Consider the following 17860-nt stretch of genomic DNA (forward strand, 5'->3'; position numbering starts at 1 on the left):
TTTCCTCAATTCAGTAATGCTCTTTAGCGAGCCCAAACCCCATGACGGCGCGATGCCAAAATACAGTACCAGTCAAAAGTTTGGACACATCTACTCATTCCAGGGGTTTTCTTTCTTTTTACTATTTTCTACATTGTAGAATAATAGTGAAGAGTCAGTGATGCTTTACCCTGGTCTCCTGAAACATATTGTGGCTCGCATGTCATATTACAGGGTATAGAGACAAAAAACGTACCTGTACCATTACACTGGGTCCACTTGGTATCAGGACGTTTTCGTGTTGGTGTAGTGCCTACACTGCCAGTAAAAGGAGTCACATTGCTACTAGGGAACGATACTGCTGGTGGTAACATCACTCTTGTGTTAGAAGTAGTAGACAACCCAGAAATCAAAACTGCAGATGATAAATTGGTTTAAGCATTTCCACGTTTTCCCTGCTTGTGTGTTAACGAGGGCACGATCTCGCAAGCTGGGAGATGTGGGGAATTTGTCTAGTTCCATTTTTGAGAATGTTGAGGTAGAAGACAATGCACCGAGTATTCCTTCTGCAAGGCCGACAGTTTTTACCCCCGTAAAAACTAAGGCAGGGGAAAGTGAAATCGCGCCCCAATTACATGACATTCCTTTGTCTGTCACCCCCGAGAAGGTGATTAGATGTCAAAAAGGAGACACCAGTCTTTGCAAGTGTTTTGCTTCGGTAATTTCCACTGAGGAAGCTAAAACTAAGGAGACTGCCTACTTTATGGAAGCAGGAGTTTTGATGTGTAAATGGGCAGCTCATGACACCGTTAGTGACTGGAGTGAAGTGTGTCAAGTGGTTGTTCCTACACCGTTCCGACAGCAGATGCTCTCACTCGCCCGTGACCAGGCGTGGTCCGGATATTTGGGGATCACAAAGACTTATAACCGAGTCCTTCAACATTTTTTCTGGCCAGGTTTGAAGTCTGACGTGGTCCAATTTTGTAAAACATGTCATGTATGTCAACTCACTGGGAAAGTGATTCAAACAGTTCCTCGTGCGCCGCTCTGCCCGATTCCTGTGGTGGGGGAACTGTTTGAACGAGTGATAATCGATTGTGTAGGCCCGTTGCCGAAAACCAGGTCAGGTAACCAGTTCTTACTAACAATAATGTGCAGTGCTACTCGATACCCAAAGGCTATCCCTCTCCATACTATAACGGCTAAGACTGTGGTGAAGGCACTAGTGAAGTTCTTCCCTATGTTTGGACTCCCTAAAGTAATCCAAACTGATCAGGGAACCAACTTTATGTCATAACTGTTCTCAAATGTGTTAAAGACACTGTGTATTTCCCATCAGGTCTCCAGTCCGTATCATCCGGAGAGTCAAGGGGCCCTTGAACGCGGGCATTAGACGCTAAAGGCGATGCTACGCAAATATTGCATGAATACCAGTACCGATTGGGATGAGGGCGTGCCCTTTGTCCTATTTGCTATCAGGGAAACAATACAAGAGTCCTTCGGGTTAAGCCCTGCGGACCTTGTGTTTGGACACACCCCATAGGGTCCGAAAAAGGTTTTTAAGGAGCATATCCAATCTCCTACACCCAGTAGCACCCCTAAAAATGTGTTGGATTATGTCAGTAAGATGCGGGAGGGACTGCACGCCGCATGTGCGTTAGCCCAAAAGTCTCTCTCCTCGTCTCAAAAGCGCATGAAATGACACCAGGGGATCAAGTCTTAGTTTTGTTCCCAATCCCTGGCTCATCTCTGTTGGCACGTTTTTCTGGGCCATATCTTGTGGAAAAGAAACTACGTGACACCAATTATGTGATAAAGACTCCAGATCGTAGGTGTTCTTCCCAGACAGCTCCTCAGGTAAGCAGGTCCAGCCCGCCGTCTCCAGTGTGGCTGCGGTGGTGCTGAAGCCTGGCTGGGACCTAGAACAGGATAAGGAGGACGGGTTGGAGTTACGCCATACGTTACAGCAGTGTGAACGCTTATGTAATTTGGAGATGCTGAAAAAGTTACCCTCTCAAATGGAACATTTGGATAACAATCAAACTAATGATGTTATCCTATTGATAAATAGTTTTCTCAATGTGTTTCAGGACGTTCCAAGTTGCACGTCCATCTTGGAACATGACGTGGATGTGGGGAATGCTGCTCCTATACGTCAACATCCGTACCGGGTTAATGCGAAGAAAAGGGAGGTAATGAAAAGTGAGGTAGCTTATTTATTACAGAATGCCATGGCAAAACCCAGTAACAGCTCCTGGAGTTCCCTGTGCATTCTTGTTCCTAAGCCTGACGGTACGTCGCGCTTATGTACGAACTATCGTAGTGTAAATGCAGTTACAAAGTCTGATTATTTTCCTCTACCTCACTTAGATGACTGCATTGATAGAATTGGCTCTGCTGCTTACATTAGTAAGTTAGATTTGCTAAAAGGTTATTGGCAGGTGCCTCTGACCTCTCGAGCTTCTGACATCTCGGCTTTCGTTACACCTGATAACTTCGTACAATACACTGTGATGCCCTTTGGAATGTGTAATGCACCTGCTACTTTCCAGCTCCTAGTTAACATTGTGTTCGCGGATGTGCCAAATTGTACTGCTTACCTTGACGATGTGGTGATTCATTCGTCTACTTGGTCTGATCATCTCGCCACCTTGAAAAGTGTGTTTCAGCGGTTGGAGAATGCTTCTTTAACCCTCAATTTGGCCAAGTGTGAGTTTGGGAAGGTTACTGTGACTTACTTAGGGAAGCAGGTGGGATGAGGTCAAGTGCGCCCAGTAACTGGCAAACTGGAAACAGTTGCTTTTCCTGCTCCCATGACTCGCCGCCAGTTGCGCAGATTCCTGGGGATGGTAGGGTACTATCGTACGTTCTGTAAGAATTTTCCGACGGTAGTAGCTCCCGTTACATCTCTGCTTAGTCCCAAAGAACCATATAAGTGGTCCCAGGACTGTAACTATGCTTTTGAGTCTGCCAAAGCGCTACTTTGTAGTGCCCCAGTGCTTGCTGACCCCAACTTTGACAAACCTTATAAGTTGGACGTAGACGCTAGTATAGTGGGGGTTGGTGTGGTTCTCTTGCAGGAAGATGAAGAGGGAATGGATCGGCCCGTCAATTTCTTCTCCCGTAAGTTCAACTCGTGTCAGTCAAGGTACTCCACTATTGAACAAGAGACGCTGGCTTTATTGCTAGCCTTACAGTTCTTTGAGGTATATGTGTGCTCCAGTGCCTTGCCTGTACTGGTCTTCACGGACCATAATCCTTTGGTGTTTTTGAAGCAATCAGAACCGCCGATGTACAATCAGGTGGGCTCTGATTGTACAAGGATACAATGTAAAGATTCACTATGTGAAGGGTTCGGCGAATGTGGTTGCCCGACGCTCTATCACGGGTTTAGTAACTGGGGATGCGTGTTGGGTTTTGTTATTGCAAACTGTAAGTTTGCAGGTTTTGGGGTGGGCGTGTTACGTTCCCCAGTTTCTGTGTTGTTGTTGGTTTGTATGTATGTGTATGTATTTCAGGAAATGGCTTCCTGGATTCCCCCAAGAAGCTGATTGGTCGGCCCCATTGCAGATTGGAGCTGACCCCGCCCTCTCGTCAGGGGATACAGCTGTCTGCAATTACAGACTCCTTCTCCAGCTGTATAAAAGCCAGTGTTTTTGCTCAGAGAGAGCTTCTTGGTATGTCATGTGTTGGTTGTTGCTCAGATAGAGCTTCTTGGATGTCCTGTGTTGGTTGTTGCTCAGAGACAGGTTTTGTCTACTTCTGAGGTATGTGGGTGTCAATAGGATGCAGTGTTTTTGATTATTGAAATTGCTTGTATTATTTTGTTTCATTTGTTCCTGGGGGGGAAGGGGAAGGCACCTTGGGAGTGCTTAGGCAAGAGGCCTGTGGGCATACATGTACCCGTCGTATGTACTCTGTCTATGCACCCTAGGTAAGACCGGGCGGACCATCCCCTGTATTTTGGTTAGTGCGCCAGGTGGTGCTAGTTAGGTAAGTTGTGGGTAGGTAGGAGATGGGGCTCTTTAACTTTAACTTTCTTTGCTTTGGTTCCGTCCAGCCCCTTTTTCCCAAAATTACCGCGTGAAGGAATAAATTCCCTGTTAACGGTAAAATTCTCTGTCTCAGTCATCCTTACCCGCACCTACAGTCACATACCTCTTTCACCCCACGGGGAGTTGAGTGTAGCAGGGTGTTGCGTTTCCTCCTCCAAGAGGCGTGCGTAACACTGAGCAACAGGAAATGCACACTGCTCCATAAGAGCAGATAACGGCCGAAGAGAGGGACCACGTCCCCACTGCCTGCTGATGTACGCCAGCGCCATCCTGATGTCGAACTTTACCAACACATGTTGTCCCTCCAACATAGGAAGGAAATGCCTCAGCAATAGCAAAACAGTCAGTAGCTCTTGTTAATTGATATGCGTTGACCAAATCCCTATTTCTAAGTAGCCCACACACAGCCCTCCCCATCCCAGTAAGAATGCGTCTGTCATGATCACCCTGCGGGACACTACCATGCCCATGAAAACCCCCTGCAAACAGTAGTCACGGGTGACAGTAGTCACAATGTCCTTAGGCACGACGGGAATACCTTGAGAAATCGATGTGGCGAGATGTGTCCAGACGCGTAGCAATCACCCAGTTCTGAAACAGACACATAAACAGAAGTCCCAGAGGCACCAAAGCTATCACAGAGGCCATCAGACCCAATAACCACAGGCACAAGCGAAAAGGCACAGAGTTCACCAGCTGAAACTGTGCCAGACAGAGCCGGAATGCGATCCTCTTCTGTTGGGACAAACTTTTCTTGTTATCCACTATGAACCCCAGAGACTGAATATGGGAAACCAGTGTGGCAGTGTGGGGCTTCACCTATTCCCTTGACTCCACTACGATCAGCCAATTGTCCAGATAGGCCAATACTCTGATCCCCAGGCACCACAAGGGCTCAGAGTATTGGTGCGGGGTGATAGGGAGAGCACGAAAGGCAGGACCAGAAACTGTTAGGCTACACCCTCGAAATGAAACATCAGAAACGTTCTGTGGAGAGGATGTATAGCCACATGAAAATACGCATTCCTCAGATCTATGGACGTGAACCAATCGCAGGGACGCTCCGACTGCAAAGTGTGAGCATTTTAAACCTTGTCCAGGATGGGATGCCATGTTGCATTGCTCTTGGGAACTAAAAAGTACCGGCTGTACCAACCACTCTGTACTTCTTACACAGGGACCACCCGAAAAGCCTGCCGCCTCAAGACAGGCGCTAGGACTTTGGGGACCATTGACGTAATGACGCCACGAAAAGGAGGATGCAAAGCATTGTGACCACATTCAAAGACTGGGCTGCCACACCCTCAGCCTGGTGCACTTTGTCCAGCTGATCCGCTGAGAACTGGCACTGTTAATTCGGAAGCATGTGCTAGGATTAGCCTCATTGTTAGCCTCTGGAGCTAAGTAACTCGCCAGCTTTCAATCCATCGGTAGTGTTCAAATGAGCCCCGCCTCCTCCATACCCTCTACATTCCTTAACTCACCATAACTTGGTAGCACCAGTCTGGCTGAATGAGGGTAATCCCAGGTCGACTTTAGCTCATCGGCAAAATCTTTAAACAGGGGTAAGCAACACTTCACCGCTGCAGTGACAGGAAGTAAATACCTCCCCCCCCCCAAACCTGGAGGAACTCCAGTGCGGGGGAGAAGAAGGCAAATCCACCCCCAGGTGATCTGCCGCTCTACGACACATCTACATCAAAGGCGCATTAACCACCAATGGTTCACTCTCCCCGCCGAATCCAAAGCCATGGCTTTAGGCTGCCCCGGACTGATGTCATCCGATTTACATTGAAAACCCTCCAGAGCCAACCAGGGATAGTATATCATCCCCGGAATCTGGACTCTGACCACTGCCAGAGAAGCCAGAATGAGCCTAAATCGGCTTGAATGTCACCCCAGGAAACTCAGACCACCGCTGCTACTCTCTCCTGACCTCAGACAACCACATTCCAGAGATCGCTTCACCGGAAGACCCTTCGCCAGCAGCCCCAATTTTTCTCACAAAGTCAGCTCGACGGCCAATGGAAGTTGAACCCAGCCGGAGACAATAGTCACATGAACTGATCCGAGCCAAAGCCTCCTGAGCGTGTTTCCACCCCAGGCAAACAGGACAGCACTCATGAGTATCTTTAATTTTCATTGTGAAACCACATGCCCTACGGAAAGATCAGAGGTCCAAACTCGGATGGTTAGCCTTTTTGAACGTATTCTAACCAACAGCCATCTTACTCAAGCAAGGAAGTGGCTACACAAGCAGAGCAGAAAATCGTGTTTTTTTTAGCAAACACAAATCCTACCCAAGCAAGGAAGCATTAGCTACACAAGCAGAGCAGAAAGTAGTCCGCTTTTAGCAAACAGAAAAACCAATACCAAGACTCAAGACGTGCAACATCTAGTGGGACGAGTACTCTCTCCCCACTAACAGACATCTAAGTCAGAGCTGAATCTCGTAGTCTTCATGTGCTTGAAAAGTTTGTAAATTGCGTGACATGTTCTTCCAGCAAGCGAGCTGAAGAGGAAAGAATTGAGGAAATGAATGCGAGCCCTGGTATTATAGCCAGGAAGGTGGGGTTTCCATGGGTGGGCTCAGCATCCATTAGCCCATTGGGCATAATTTGTGTTTTCTTCAGGTGAATTTGATTGATTGTTGATTCCCCATAGTATGTTATACTATAGTCACTTCAAGGCCTTTCTAACACATTCAATTCTGATTTCTTTGTCTGGGAGAAATAACACCTTCATGGTCATTTGGATGTTAATGCAGTTGTGTGTGAGGGTGAGAGACAAGCAGGCTGGTTAACAGAGCCACAGAGGAGACTACAGTAGTGTCTTCCAGTGCAAATACAAACACACTGTTGTTCTTCTATAGAGGAGTTGCATAGCAACAAGGAGGCTGACCTGCAGTGATCCCACCCTCCCCTAGCTCCCACCTCCACCGTGTACTGCTCACTTCTAAAATACACTGACTACTACTACTACACTTGCCTTTGTTCATTAATCACCACTTCAAACCATGTGCTAAGCAGGCAAGAGGCAATTCTCAAGGCATGGCTTGTTGGATTTCTGTATTCCAAATACTACTGCTTTGACAGTTTGTACATATTCAATAGTTTTTGCCTTGGTGCTGTGTTGTTAAACCAGCAGGCACTGCAGCATATTAGTAAATATTATAAGTGTTTTCTCTTATTTTTGTGGTAATTTTCTTGGTCAGATCATTTGCATCCCCCTTCAACTGAATTCATTGTTTCCTGCCCCCGTACAAATATTGCTGTGTCTCCCAAGGAATGCTAGACAGACGAGTTGCTGCCTGGGACATTGACGGAGAGCTAGGTGTTAAAGATTATTTCCCATGCATCATTCTGTCACTGTGTTATAGTTGAGCCTTCGCTCCCTGATTCTGCCGAGCAGAAATGAATGCCTCATCACTTATGGAAACCGAGGAATTCAGGGGATTGGCCCTCATCACAGAACAAGCCTTTTAATCATTCCATTTAAAAATGGAAAAAAGAAAATGCTTCTTTTTTTCATGCTACATCTGGGATCACAGCCTTTTCAAAGGAACTCACTGATTACTGTAACATGCAACAAAATGTCATCAGCTGATATCATGTCTCAGAGCCGCTTCACTTTATGTAACATCAACAGTAGCAAAAGCAAAAGATATGAGCAAAAGGAGGTGATCAGAAGTCGAACTGGCTTCAGTGAAACAGCGTTTCCTGCAGGGATCCAGGTGTCTCCAGCCTCGCCCCCTACTGACCCCTGACCCCTTAACCCCAACACCCATCACTACTTGTGCCTGATGTTATAACCTATTGTAATACTAATACATGTATTATTACAAAAATGGTGGCAAAATCCTATTGAGTTGGGTGGTTTGAAACTGTGAATCCGATTCACAGCTTTAAAATGAGGTGATTCTAAACTGAGCTTGATCCCAATGTAACATATAGATCTGGACAGAGGTTAGGCTAGAGTACCTGAATCCGGTAGAAAACAACACCTGAAAACAAGAGCTACACACAAGAGAACAGAAATATACACATAAACTATCCAAAGCATCGAAACGTAAAAGTCAGCAGTCATCATACAAAGCAAATTGAACATTAGAAAACAAAAGACCATTGTTTTCCTTTTGGACTAGTGGTTGGTGGATTCAAATTAAACAAGGCTAAAGAAAACCAAAAAAATCAATGCAGAATAACCTTGAACTGAATCGAATGCAAGTGACTTCCAAAAATGAAGAAAACAAGAGAGAAATAATTTTGTCAACATGGACATCTGGCATTCAGTGAAGTTTTAATTACCTCTTTACGCCATAGGCCATATTAAGCAAATTGTCCAGCCTGTAAAGAGAAGGAGGGTTCTGGGGTTAATGCCAGGCAGATGGTTGACTCACTCAATGGAACTAATGCTACATCCCTGCCTCAATCAAAGAAGAAAGCCATCCAGAGATGGACCATTACACTGAGGAGCCACACCAGTCAGGGTTGGTGTCATTCACACAGTAACTAAGTAGCAGGCTAGCTAGCAATAGTACTGTACAGCGCTATCACAAGAGGTCACTCTGACGCCCAATCAGCCAGCACAATGAGAGCCATTTTCACTCTCCACACATTCTTATGCTACATGTGGCTTTCAGAGTGGTTCCACTGTACATCTCTGCTGTTGTGTTGAGGTCAAATAATTGATAAGTGATTTATAATTGTGAGTTAAGCCATAGTACTTACGTCAAAGAAAATTTAGAAATCTTGTCTTTCTCATTCAATTCAATGTCGATCCTGAGTCTGGACAGCATAATGAAATAATGATTCTTTGCATCATTATTCCATTTGCCCTTAAGGTACTTTGGCATTATGTTTGTAATTTTCAAGAAGGTTGTGAGACAAATTGAGTACTAAATAGCCTACAATAATAATTCAAAAATCTAGACATGCCCCCTTCTCCAGAGTTCTGTCAGTGTAATGGTCAATTTGTGAGAGATAGTAAAGGTTTTAAGAGGAAGTTGACAGGAATAAAGTTGCATAGTAAAACAACAACTGACCAAAAGTAACAGTAACTGACCAAAACATTTTGTTTTCTGTTGACACCTTTCCATGTGGAAAGGGTATAACATTTCATATGGGATGGTGTGTGTTAAGCCCAAATCAAACTAAACGTTTATTTTTTTTATGCACGTGAACATGCAGGAATTAGAATGCGCGGTAGTGAAGGATAGAAAACAGACGGTCCGCGTGTGAGCGTCAATAGCATCATAGAGCGTTAAATTAGAACGCAAGTCTATTTTTCTCGTGTCTACGCAGCTACGCAAAGCAATGCTGGTAAAATGATTGGATAAATTGCCAGAAAGTAGGCATTGTTATGTCTGGAATTGTGACATGTATAGATAAAACGTGTCTATTTATTGTTGATAATAATACTGCCAGTGCCAATAATACATATTTGAAAACAATAATGTTATGCCTAGATGTGTTGATTTCGATCACAGGCATATAGACTAGGCAGGCTACGGCTGGGAAACTCCAGGAACTCCCATTTCAAGAGAGAATACTGTTAGTAGAAAGAACGAGACTAGCAAAATCCTTTATAAACTGCTCAGGTTTATTCTCTACAACTGTCCTCACGAACATTCGTGAGCTAACATAACAATTGTTTAGAGCAGGCAGGTTCAGTGGCTCCCGTAGGACATATAAGGTGAGTCAAAGGAACACAACAATAATTCACAAGGGCTACATAGCGAACTTAATAAATACAACTGTTTATTAAGGATTCTTACGACAATTAACTTGGCATACGGTATGCAGTGTACGTGAATTGACACTATTCACTCTTTAAAAAAAAAAATGTTTTACCCCCTTTTCTTCCCAATTTCGTGATATCCAATTGGTAGTTAGTCTTGTCCCATCGCTGCAACTCCCGTACGGACTCAGGAGAGTCCCTGGCCGCACCAATGTGTCGGAATGCGCCTGGCCCGCCATAGGAGTTGCTAGAGCGTGATGGGACAAGGACATCCCAGCCGGGCCAAACCCTCCCCTAACCCGGACGACGCTGGACCAATTGTGCGAACCAGGATCTGTAGTGACACAGCTTGCACCGAGATGCAGTGCCTTAGACCGCTGCGCCACTCGGGACGCCCGACGCTCTCTACTCTTGCGTGCAAATTTGGACGCCGTTGTCGGCGTCTCTCCGTGTGATTTGGGCTTTAGTCAGTGCTGCTAGCTGGCTGGGAGGAACAATCAGGCTGGTCATGCAGACAGATAGTCACTGTGCTCAGTGGGCCAAGGATGGAAGCCCCTCAGCCACATAAATCAGAGGCTTTTTGGATGCAGCCTGCTTGGCCACTCAATGACCTTCATGTGTCACATGGGTCTGCACTGTCTCATGTCTTTATTAAGCCCTTCAGCCTAATGGAAGGGTTGGGAACTTGGGGCCATTCTAAAGTACTTCTCCTCTTCAAAACACACTGTCTGTCTGTGCTACAGGTCATCAGTGGGCCGAGATGCTGTCTGTGAACCTGACAAAAAATATATAAACAAAGCACAAAAATATGTTGACTCATTAAGGCAGCAATTAGGCCATTATGTGGGCTGGGACTGAGCAATCTGCTTTGTGGGTAAATGAGTCAATTGGACTGGAAGCTCTAAGGAGGCGCTTCAGGACGCTGTGCTGGAGACATCTGCTGGGCTGCTGCTGCAAAAACCAACCTGCCTTGGATGCCAGCTTTTCACACAGCCTCTCCAAGCCCTCAGCACACAATAGGGCCTTTGTGCTGCCTCTCAATGCATGTAAATGAGAAAGGTCCATTTAAAAAATCTGTTCAGTTAAAACCTGCTCATACCTTAGATATAATAAGCATAATTTACTTATTACTGTAATTAGTAATGTGGAGAATCACTAATAACTGAAACCTACTGTTTTTCAGTTTTTTTGTTTGCTTCTTAGAGGAGGACCAGACAAACAGGCATTATATTTAATGGTGGAAAATGGCTGACATTGACAGGATAGGTGATGCACTGTCTGAGGTTGTGGATTAGGTTTAGTCCTGTGGCTGTTGGTTGTAATGGTGAGGTCTTTGTGTATTACAGGCAGCTAGCTAGCTCTTGATCGCCTAAGAGTGCTCAGACCGAGGAATCTGCAGAACCAAAAAATTAAGTTATTCCTAACTTTGTTGGTCTTACTTTTCTGTAATCTGGGCCAAAATCTGAAATACAATTTTCGTTCAGATCATAATTTGAATATTCTCATTGGGATTATCATGAGTATCATGGGGTATATTTGATTTGGGAATGAACCGTGGATGGTAAGAGGGGATAACAGTTTGTTTCATTATGGAATAAGGAGAGTGATCTGATGAGGTGATGTGATGGAGACATTGTGAACGACAGAACCCCACTCTCTTGTGAACAGTTCTACTCTGATATGGGTGGAGCGTCAGGAAACCCACTCTTTTGGAACAAAAATGCATTCTTGCTTGAATGCACCAAGAATCAGAGATCGCATTGGTGATTGATCACTCAAAAGGTTGTTGATCGTTGCAATTAGACATAAAAATCCCATACTCAACTTCACAGTACATATTACAGTAAAAACATCTCTCTGAACCAATAACTCAATGGCTGAACCTGACCATGACCTCCCGACCCTTATTGTGAGCCCCAGGTGTTTACCTGAACCTCTGGGCCTGGTGGTGGAGGGGGCCTGGGTACCGGCGGTTGGGTGACTGGTACAGCTGGGACAGAAGGGCTTGGCTGGTCTTCTGGCTGGGGTTGTTGGCGAACTTGACGGTGATGGGCTCGGCAGCTCCAGAGGGTTTCTGTCCATTCAGCCCCTTGATGGCCTCCTCAGCCTCTATCCTCTTATCAAAGCGAATGAATCCCACACCCCGCGAACCACCTGTGGGGCCAACACATCACAAACAGGAGGGGCGTCCTTTTACTTCACGTGGTTCCGGTTAGATCACACACATCTACACATACATACTGTACATCTCACAGCCCATGTTCTCTGTTTCATACATGGCACAGAGAGGATATCTGTCTTTTTAGTCATGTATAAAGCAATGTTTTGTAAAGGGGTTACAATGAGTTGGAAATGATTTGTTTTCCATTCTGGGAGGGATTGTTTTATGGGTTACTTGAAGAACACAGAATAGAGCAGAGGGAAAAGCGAAGGCACAGCCGTGATTTCCTGTGCTGTCAAAGAGACAGTTAATTTGTCTTCCTCTCTCACAAAGAGCATGAGAGCTGATGCAGAAATGGTGTTATGTTGTTGGGTGCTAGCTGCTGTAGTGCTGTGTCTCCTCAGCTCGTTGAGGCTACTGCGTGAGGCACTTTGGACTCAGCACACACTGCAGCTCTCCTCCTAGCTGAAGGCCACACACTCAGACCTCACGTCATGTTGCCGGTGACATTTGAGTCGTTTCCAAGGCAATGTATTTTGACCGCCACCTGAAAGTAACATTGAGAGACGCACTGCCCGGAAGGTCTCCATAAATGCGTGCTTCTCATTTTTTAATGAGGCTCGCTGACTGGCCCTGGGGACGCTCGCTCAGTGACAGCACGCTGCCAGGACTATTTGCATAATACTGTGTGTACAGACTGGCATCTCTACACCACACACAGAAACACTTTTTATTGGCATTTCGCTCTCTGCTCTCAAAACGTTGCTTGCGCTTGAGGTTTTTCTGTTCCGCTGTCTCATTGTCTTCTTGAATCGGACTCCTTTGACATGTGCAGCCCTGAACAAATATTTACACACAATCTCTCCAATGCCAAATGCTTTCATTCACTCTAATGCTGTATTATTTTCACTGAGGGTTGCTGTCGCTCTTGACAATCTCTCCAAATCCCTTCCCTGCCTTCCCTGTATCTGTAATTTATAATTAGGTTGTCACAGCTAGAAAATAATGAACACATAGCCTGTTATTCCAAAGGGGTTTGAATTGTTGGCATACAGCTCTGGCTCCGGTGTAAAACTAGGGTCAATGCTGCTTCGGGAGAAAATACTGTCATACCGGTATTCCTAGGTGGTAACTAGTGAATACTGTTTTTGTATATTCTGTTGATTTGTTTGTCACAAAACATTAGGAACACCTGCTCTTTCTATGACATAGACTGACCAGGTGAATCCAGGTCAAAGCTATGATCCCTTATTGATGTCACTTGTTAAATCCACTTCAAATCAGTGAACAGTGCATTTGGAAAGTATTCAGACCCCTTGACTTTTTCCCCATTTTGTTACGTTACCACCTTTATTCTAAAATGTATTAAATAATTTCCCCCCCTCATCAATCTACACACAATACCCAGTAATGACAAAGCAAAACCAGGTTTTAGACTTGTTTGAACATTTATAAAAAATTTAAAATGAAATATCACATTTACATAAGTGTTCAGACCCTTCACTCAGTACTTTGTTGAAGCACCTTTGGCAGCAATTACAGCCTCGAGTCTTCTTGGGTATGAGGCTAAAAGCTTGGCACACCTGTATTTGGGGCATTTCTCCCATACTTCTCTGGTTGGATGGGGGGCGTCGCTGCACAGCTATTTTCAGGTCTCTCCAGAGATGTTTGATCGTGTTCAAGTCCGGGTTCTGGCTGGGCCACTCAAGTATGTTCAGAGATTTGTCCCGAAGTCACTCCTGCGTTGTCTTGGCTGTGTGCTTAGGGTCGTTGTCCTGTTGGAAGGTGAACCTTCACCCCAGTCTGAGGTCCTAAGTGCTCTGGAGCAGGTTTTCATCAAGGATCTCTCTGTACTTTGCGCCATCTTTCCCTCGATTCTGACTAGTCTCCCAGTCCCTGCCACTGAAAAACATCCCCACACCATGATGCTGCCACCACCATGCTTCACCGTAGAGATGGTGCCAGGTTTCCTCCAGACGTGATGATTGGCATTCAGGCCAAAGAGTTAAATCTTGGTTTCATCGGACCATAGAATCTTCTCATGGTCAGAGTCCTTTAGGTGACCTTTGCAAACTCCACGCGGGTTGTCATGTGCCTTTTACTGTCGAGTGACTTCTGTCTTGCCACTCTACCATAAAGTAAAGGCCTGATTGGTGGAGTGCTGCTGAGATGGTTGTCCTTCTGGAAGGTTCTCCCATCTCCGAAGAGGAACTCTGAAGCTTTGCCAGTGTGACCATTGGGTTCTTAGTTACCTCACTGACCAAGGCCCGTCTCCCCCAATTGCTCAGTTTGGCCGGGCAGCCAGCTCTAAGAAGAGTCTTGGTGGTTCCAAACTTCTTCCATTTAAGAATGGGACCTTCGATTTCTGGGACCTTCAATGCTGCAGAAATGTTTTGGTACCCTTCCCAGATCTGTGCCTTGACACAATCCTGTCTTGGAGCTCTACAGACAATTCCTTCGATCTCATTGCTTGGTTTTTGCTCTGACATGCACTGTCAACTGTTGGACCTTATATAGACATGTGTGCCTTTCAAAATCATGTCCAATCAGTTGAATCTACCACAGGTGGGCTCCAATCAAGTTTTAGAAACATCTCAAGGATGATCAATGGAAACAGGATGCACCTCAGCTCAATTTCGAGTCTTATAACAGAGGGTAATACATTTACAAAAATGTCTAAAAAACTGTTTTCACTTTGTCATTATGGGGTATTGTGTGTAGATTGATATGGGGGAAAAAAATCATTTAATCAATTTTAGAATAAGGCTGTAACGTAATAAAATGCAGAAAAAGTCAAGGGGTGTGAATACTTTCCGAATGCACTATAGATGAAGAGGAGGAGACAGGTTAAAGAAGGATTTCTAAGCCTTGAGACAATTGAGCCATGGATTGTGTATGTGTGCCATTCAGAGAGTGAACGGGCAAGACAAAAGATTTAAGTGCCTTTGAACGGAGTATGGTAGTAGGTGCCAGGCACACCGGTTTGAGTGTGTCGAACTACAACGCTGCTGGGTTTTTCATGCTCAACAGTTTTCCATGTGTATCAAGAATGGTCTACCACCCAAATGACATCCAGCCAACTTAACACAACTGTGGGAAGCATTGGAGTCAACATGGGCCAGCATCCCTGTGGAACACTTTCGACACCTTGTAAAGTCCATGCCCCCAATGAATTGAGGCTGTTCTGAGGACAAAAGGGAAAAAGGGAAGGGGTGCAACTTAACTAAATGCTCCTAATGGTTAGTACACTTAGTGTGTAAAACCATAGTTGGGCTTTGTTTTACTAACTTCACTTTATGCATACCCACTGTGCAAAAACTGGTCGAATCAATATTGTTTTCACATCAATTCAACCCCAAAAATCTATGAGACGATGTTGAATCAACGTGGAAAACGGATTGAATTTGCAAAAACTCATAACGTATGGGACTACGGGCTACGTAGTTAAATAAAGGTTAAATAAAAAATACTTTTAACCTAAATCCAATGACATGGTGAATTTTGGGGTTGGTTGAATTCACATTAGCTGACAACTCAACCAAATGTAAATCAAAACTAGACGTTGAACTGATGTCTGTGCCCAGTGGGTAGTTTTGTTTGTTCACTTTTTTCTACATAAACCCACTAGCTACTACTGTCAAGAATGTCCCTTGTGGAATAGGAGGGGTTGCATTATAAGACAACATTATTTCACTGTTTCAGAGCTGTGAAATACATGTTGACACCCTGTGGACTCTTCTCCTGTGGGGATATGATCACACCTCATTGGAAGAGAAGACAAGCACCAGTCCTCTAAGCCCCTTGGCCTTGAACTGCACCAGGATGCAGATGCTTGAAGAGGTCTACACACCAGCAGTGCTTGGCATAGAGATGAAGGCTGCAAACACATTCATGGTGGGATCTGAGGAAAACACCCCAGCCACTTGAATGAAGTGATTAACTGAAGTGGTGTCTTTAAGAAAGGGGTGTGAAGGGTAGAGGGCTACTGCATTGGTATCTGGGACTAGCTCTGTCCTTGTGTATGTGGAGAGGTAGAAGGGTATTGTGCCTATACACTAGTACTGTGGAGAGAGGTGAGAGGGTATTGTGCCTATACAGCAGTGCTGTGGAGAGAGGTGAGAGAGACTTTGACCCCACTAACAGTAACACCTCTCATTTCTCCTTTCACTGCTCCATAGACATTCTGGGCATGAAGAGAAACACTGCTACTGCACTGCAAGGTCGGCTGGCCTAATGCAATTACACCACAGCAGGTTAGGTGACCATGACCTTTGACCCTGCGACTGTGATACAGTGGCAGAGAGACTTCATACAAGCAGTTTTGTGTGTCAGACTGCTGACAGCTGGTGCTTCGGAGGACAATCTAATGTAGGGTATCATTTGGATTCCATCTGGGGTTCCTCAAGCAAGGCAGAAACCGAACAAAACGATCCCAGAAGTAATTTACCTAATAGTAAAAAAAATAATGAAATGACTGTCTTAGTGTTGAGACATTTTTTTTCTTCAACATTAACATAATGAGCTTCCAGCTTTTTTTTTAAATTTTTTATTTTTTTTTACAGCATACCGAAACAAAGCAAACATGCAGGCTGAGGGACTCTAGGAAGCAGCCTGTACCATCAGCCGGTTCCAGCACTTATCACAGACCATACAGCATTAGGCCACAAATGCACAACGGTCTACAGGCACTTTCCTCCTCAGAAATCAACTGGGCTTATGTAACTCTCTACCTGTGCTCATCTATTCCCAGCACACATGAACACGGAGAATGGCTGGTTTATTAATAACCCTAACCAGAACAAGGGAAGACAGTAGCAAGGAGCTGCTGGTGCCCTGACAAAGATTTCTGCATGCCCACTGCACCTGGGCGCTACCAGGGCACTCCCCAACACTACGCTCTCAGCCCGGGGACAATAAGACAAACATTCCACTGGGAAATCTGGAGATCTGATCATCTGGCCAGATGGCTGATGAAAGCCTTTTGCTCTGCTCTCCAAACCTGAGCATTTTGCTGCCGTTTCTCATTCCACTCTTTTAAGTGGCTATGCCAACTGTATGGAACGTTTATTAAACGGTCACATTAAATACATTGGAGGAAGAAAAAAAATATCTTACCACCTCCTAATCAGAGAGAGCGAGAGAGAGAGGAAAAAGAGAGAAAATGTACTTGTTTTAAGTAACTTAGTTTGTGGGGATAGATACATATGGACTTTGAAAAGGCAGTGGGATAGAAACCTTTGAAGAGCTTAGGTGCTCTCTGCTCCGCGCAGTAAAAGCAGAGTTAAAGCCATCTGTCTGCTTCTATGTGTGACCGCAGGACAAAGTAACCATGTAATACACCCCATGTTATGGAGTCTGGTGGGTTATAGACACCAGGACAGAGATCACTTGTACAAGGTCTTATTTTATCTGTAAATATATCAGGTTTGCACCTACGTAGCCTTGATGTTTAGCCACACATGATGGGGATTTTATACGAGCCAGAATGTACTACACCATTTATCATCAACCTCCACTGTAAGAGTGTAGACGTGCATATGGAGAGGAAGTCACATACTGATTGATAAAGTAGAAATTCAATAGGGGTTGTATGTACAGTACCAGTCAAAAATGTGGACACACCTACTCAATCCAGGGGTTTTCTTTATTTTCTTTATTTGGACTATTTTCTACATTGCAGAATAATTGTGAAGACATCCAAACTATGAAATAACACACATGGAATAATGCAGTAACCAAAAAAGTGTTAAACAAATCAAAATATAAATGTTTAACACTTTAACACTGTAAGTAACCACCCTTTGCCTTGATGACAGCTTTGCACACTCTTGGCATTCTCTCAACCAGCTTCATGAGGTAGTCACCTGGAATCCATTTCAATTAACAGGTGTGCCTTGTTAAAAATGTATTTGTGGAATTTATTTCC

The 17860-nt window shown here is 44.7% G+C and overlaps 1 protein-coding gene across 7 annotated transcripts in view; it reads right to left on the minus strand.

Moving 5' to 3' along the window:
* LOC106584331 (ELAV-like protein 4) overlaps nucleotides 1-17860 on the minus strand; it is an 81106-nt gene that overhangs the window by 5591 nt on the left and 57655 nt on the right. For 6 of the 7 annotated variants that reach the window (XM_082968022.1, XM_014169498.3, XM_082968023.1 and 3 more), the window contains 2 exons: nucleotides 11702-11927; nucleotides 8342-8380 (listed from right to left, as the gene is read on the minus strand). In XM_082968022.1, coding sequence (XP_082824148.1) covers nucleotides 8342-8380; nucleotides 11702-11927 — 265 coding nt within the window. The remainder of the gene's footprint in view (nucleotides 1-8341; nucleotides 8381-11701; nucleotides 11928-17860) is intronic. The other variant, XM_014169500.3, reaches the window with a different exon arrangement.

This window comes from Salmo salar, chromosome 23 (assembly GCF_965601325.2).
Source record: "Salmo salar chromosome 23, fSalSal1, whole genome shotgun sequence".
NCBI lineage: Eukaryota > Metazoa > Chordata > Actinopteri > Salmoniformes > Salmonidae > Salmo > Salmo salar.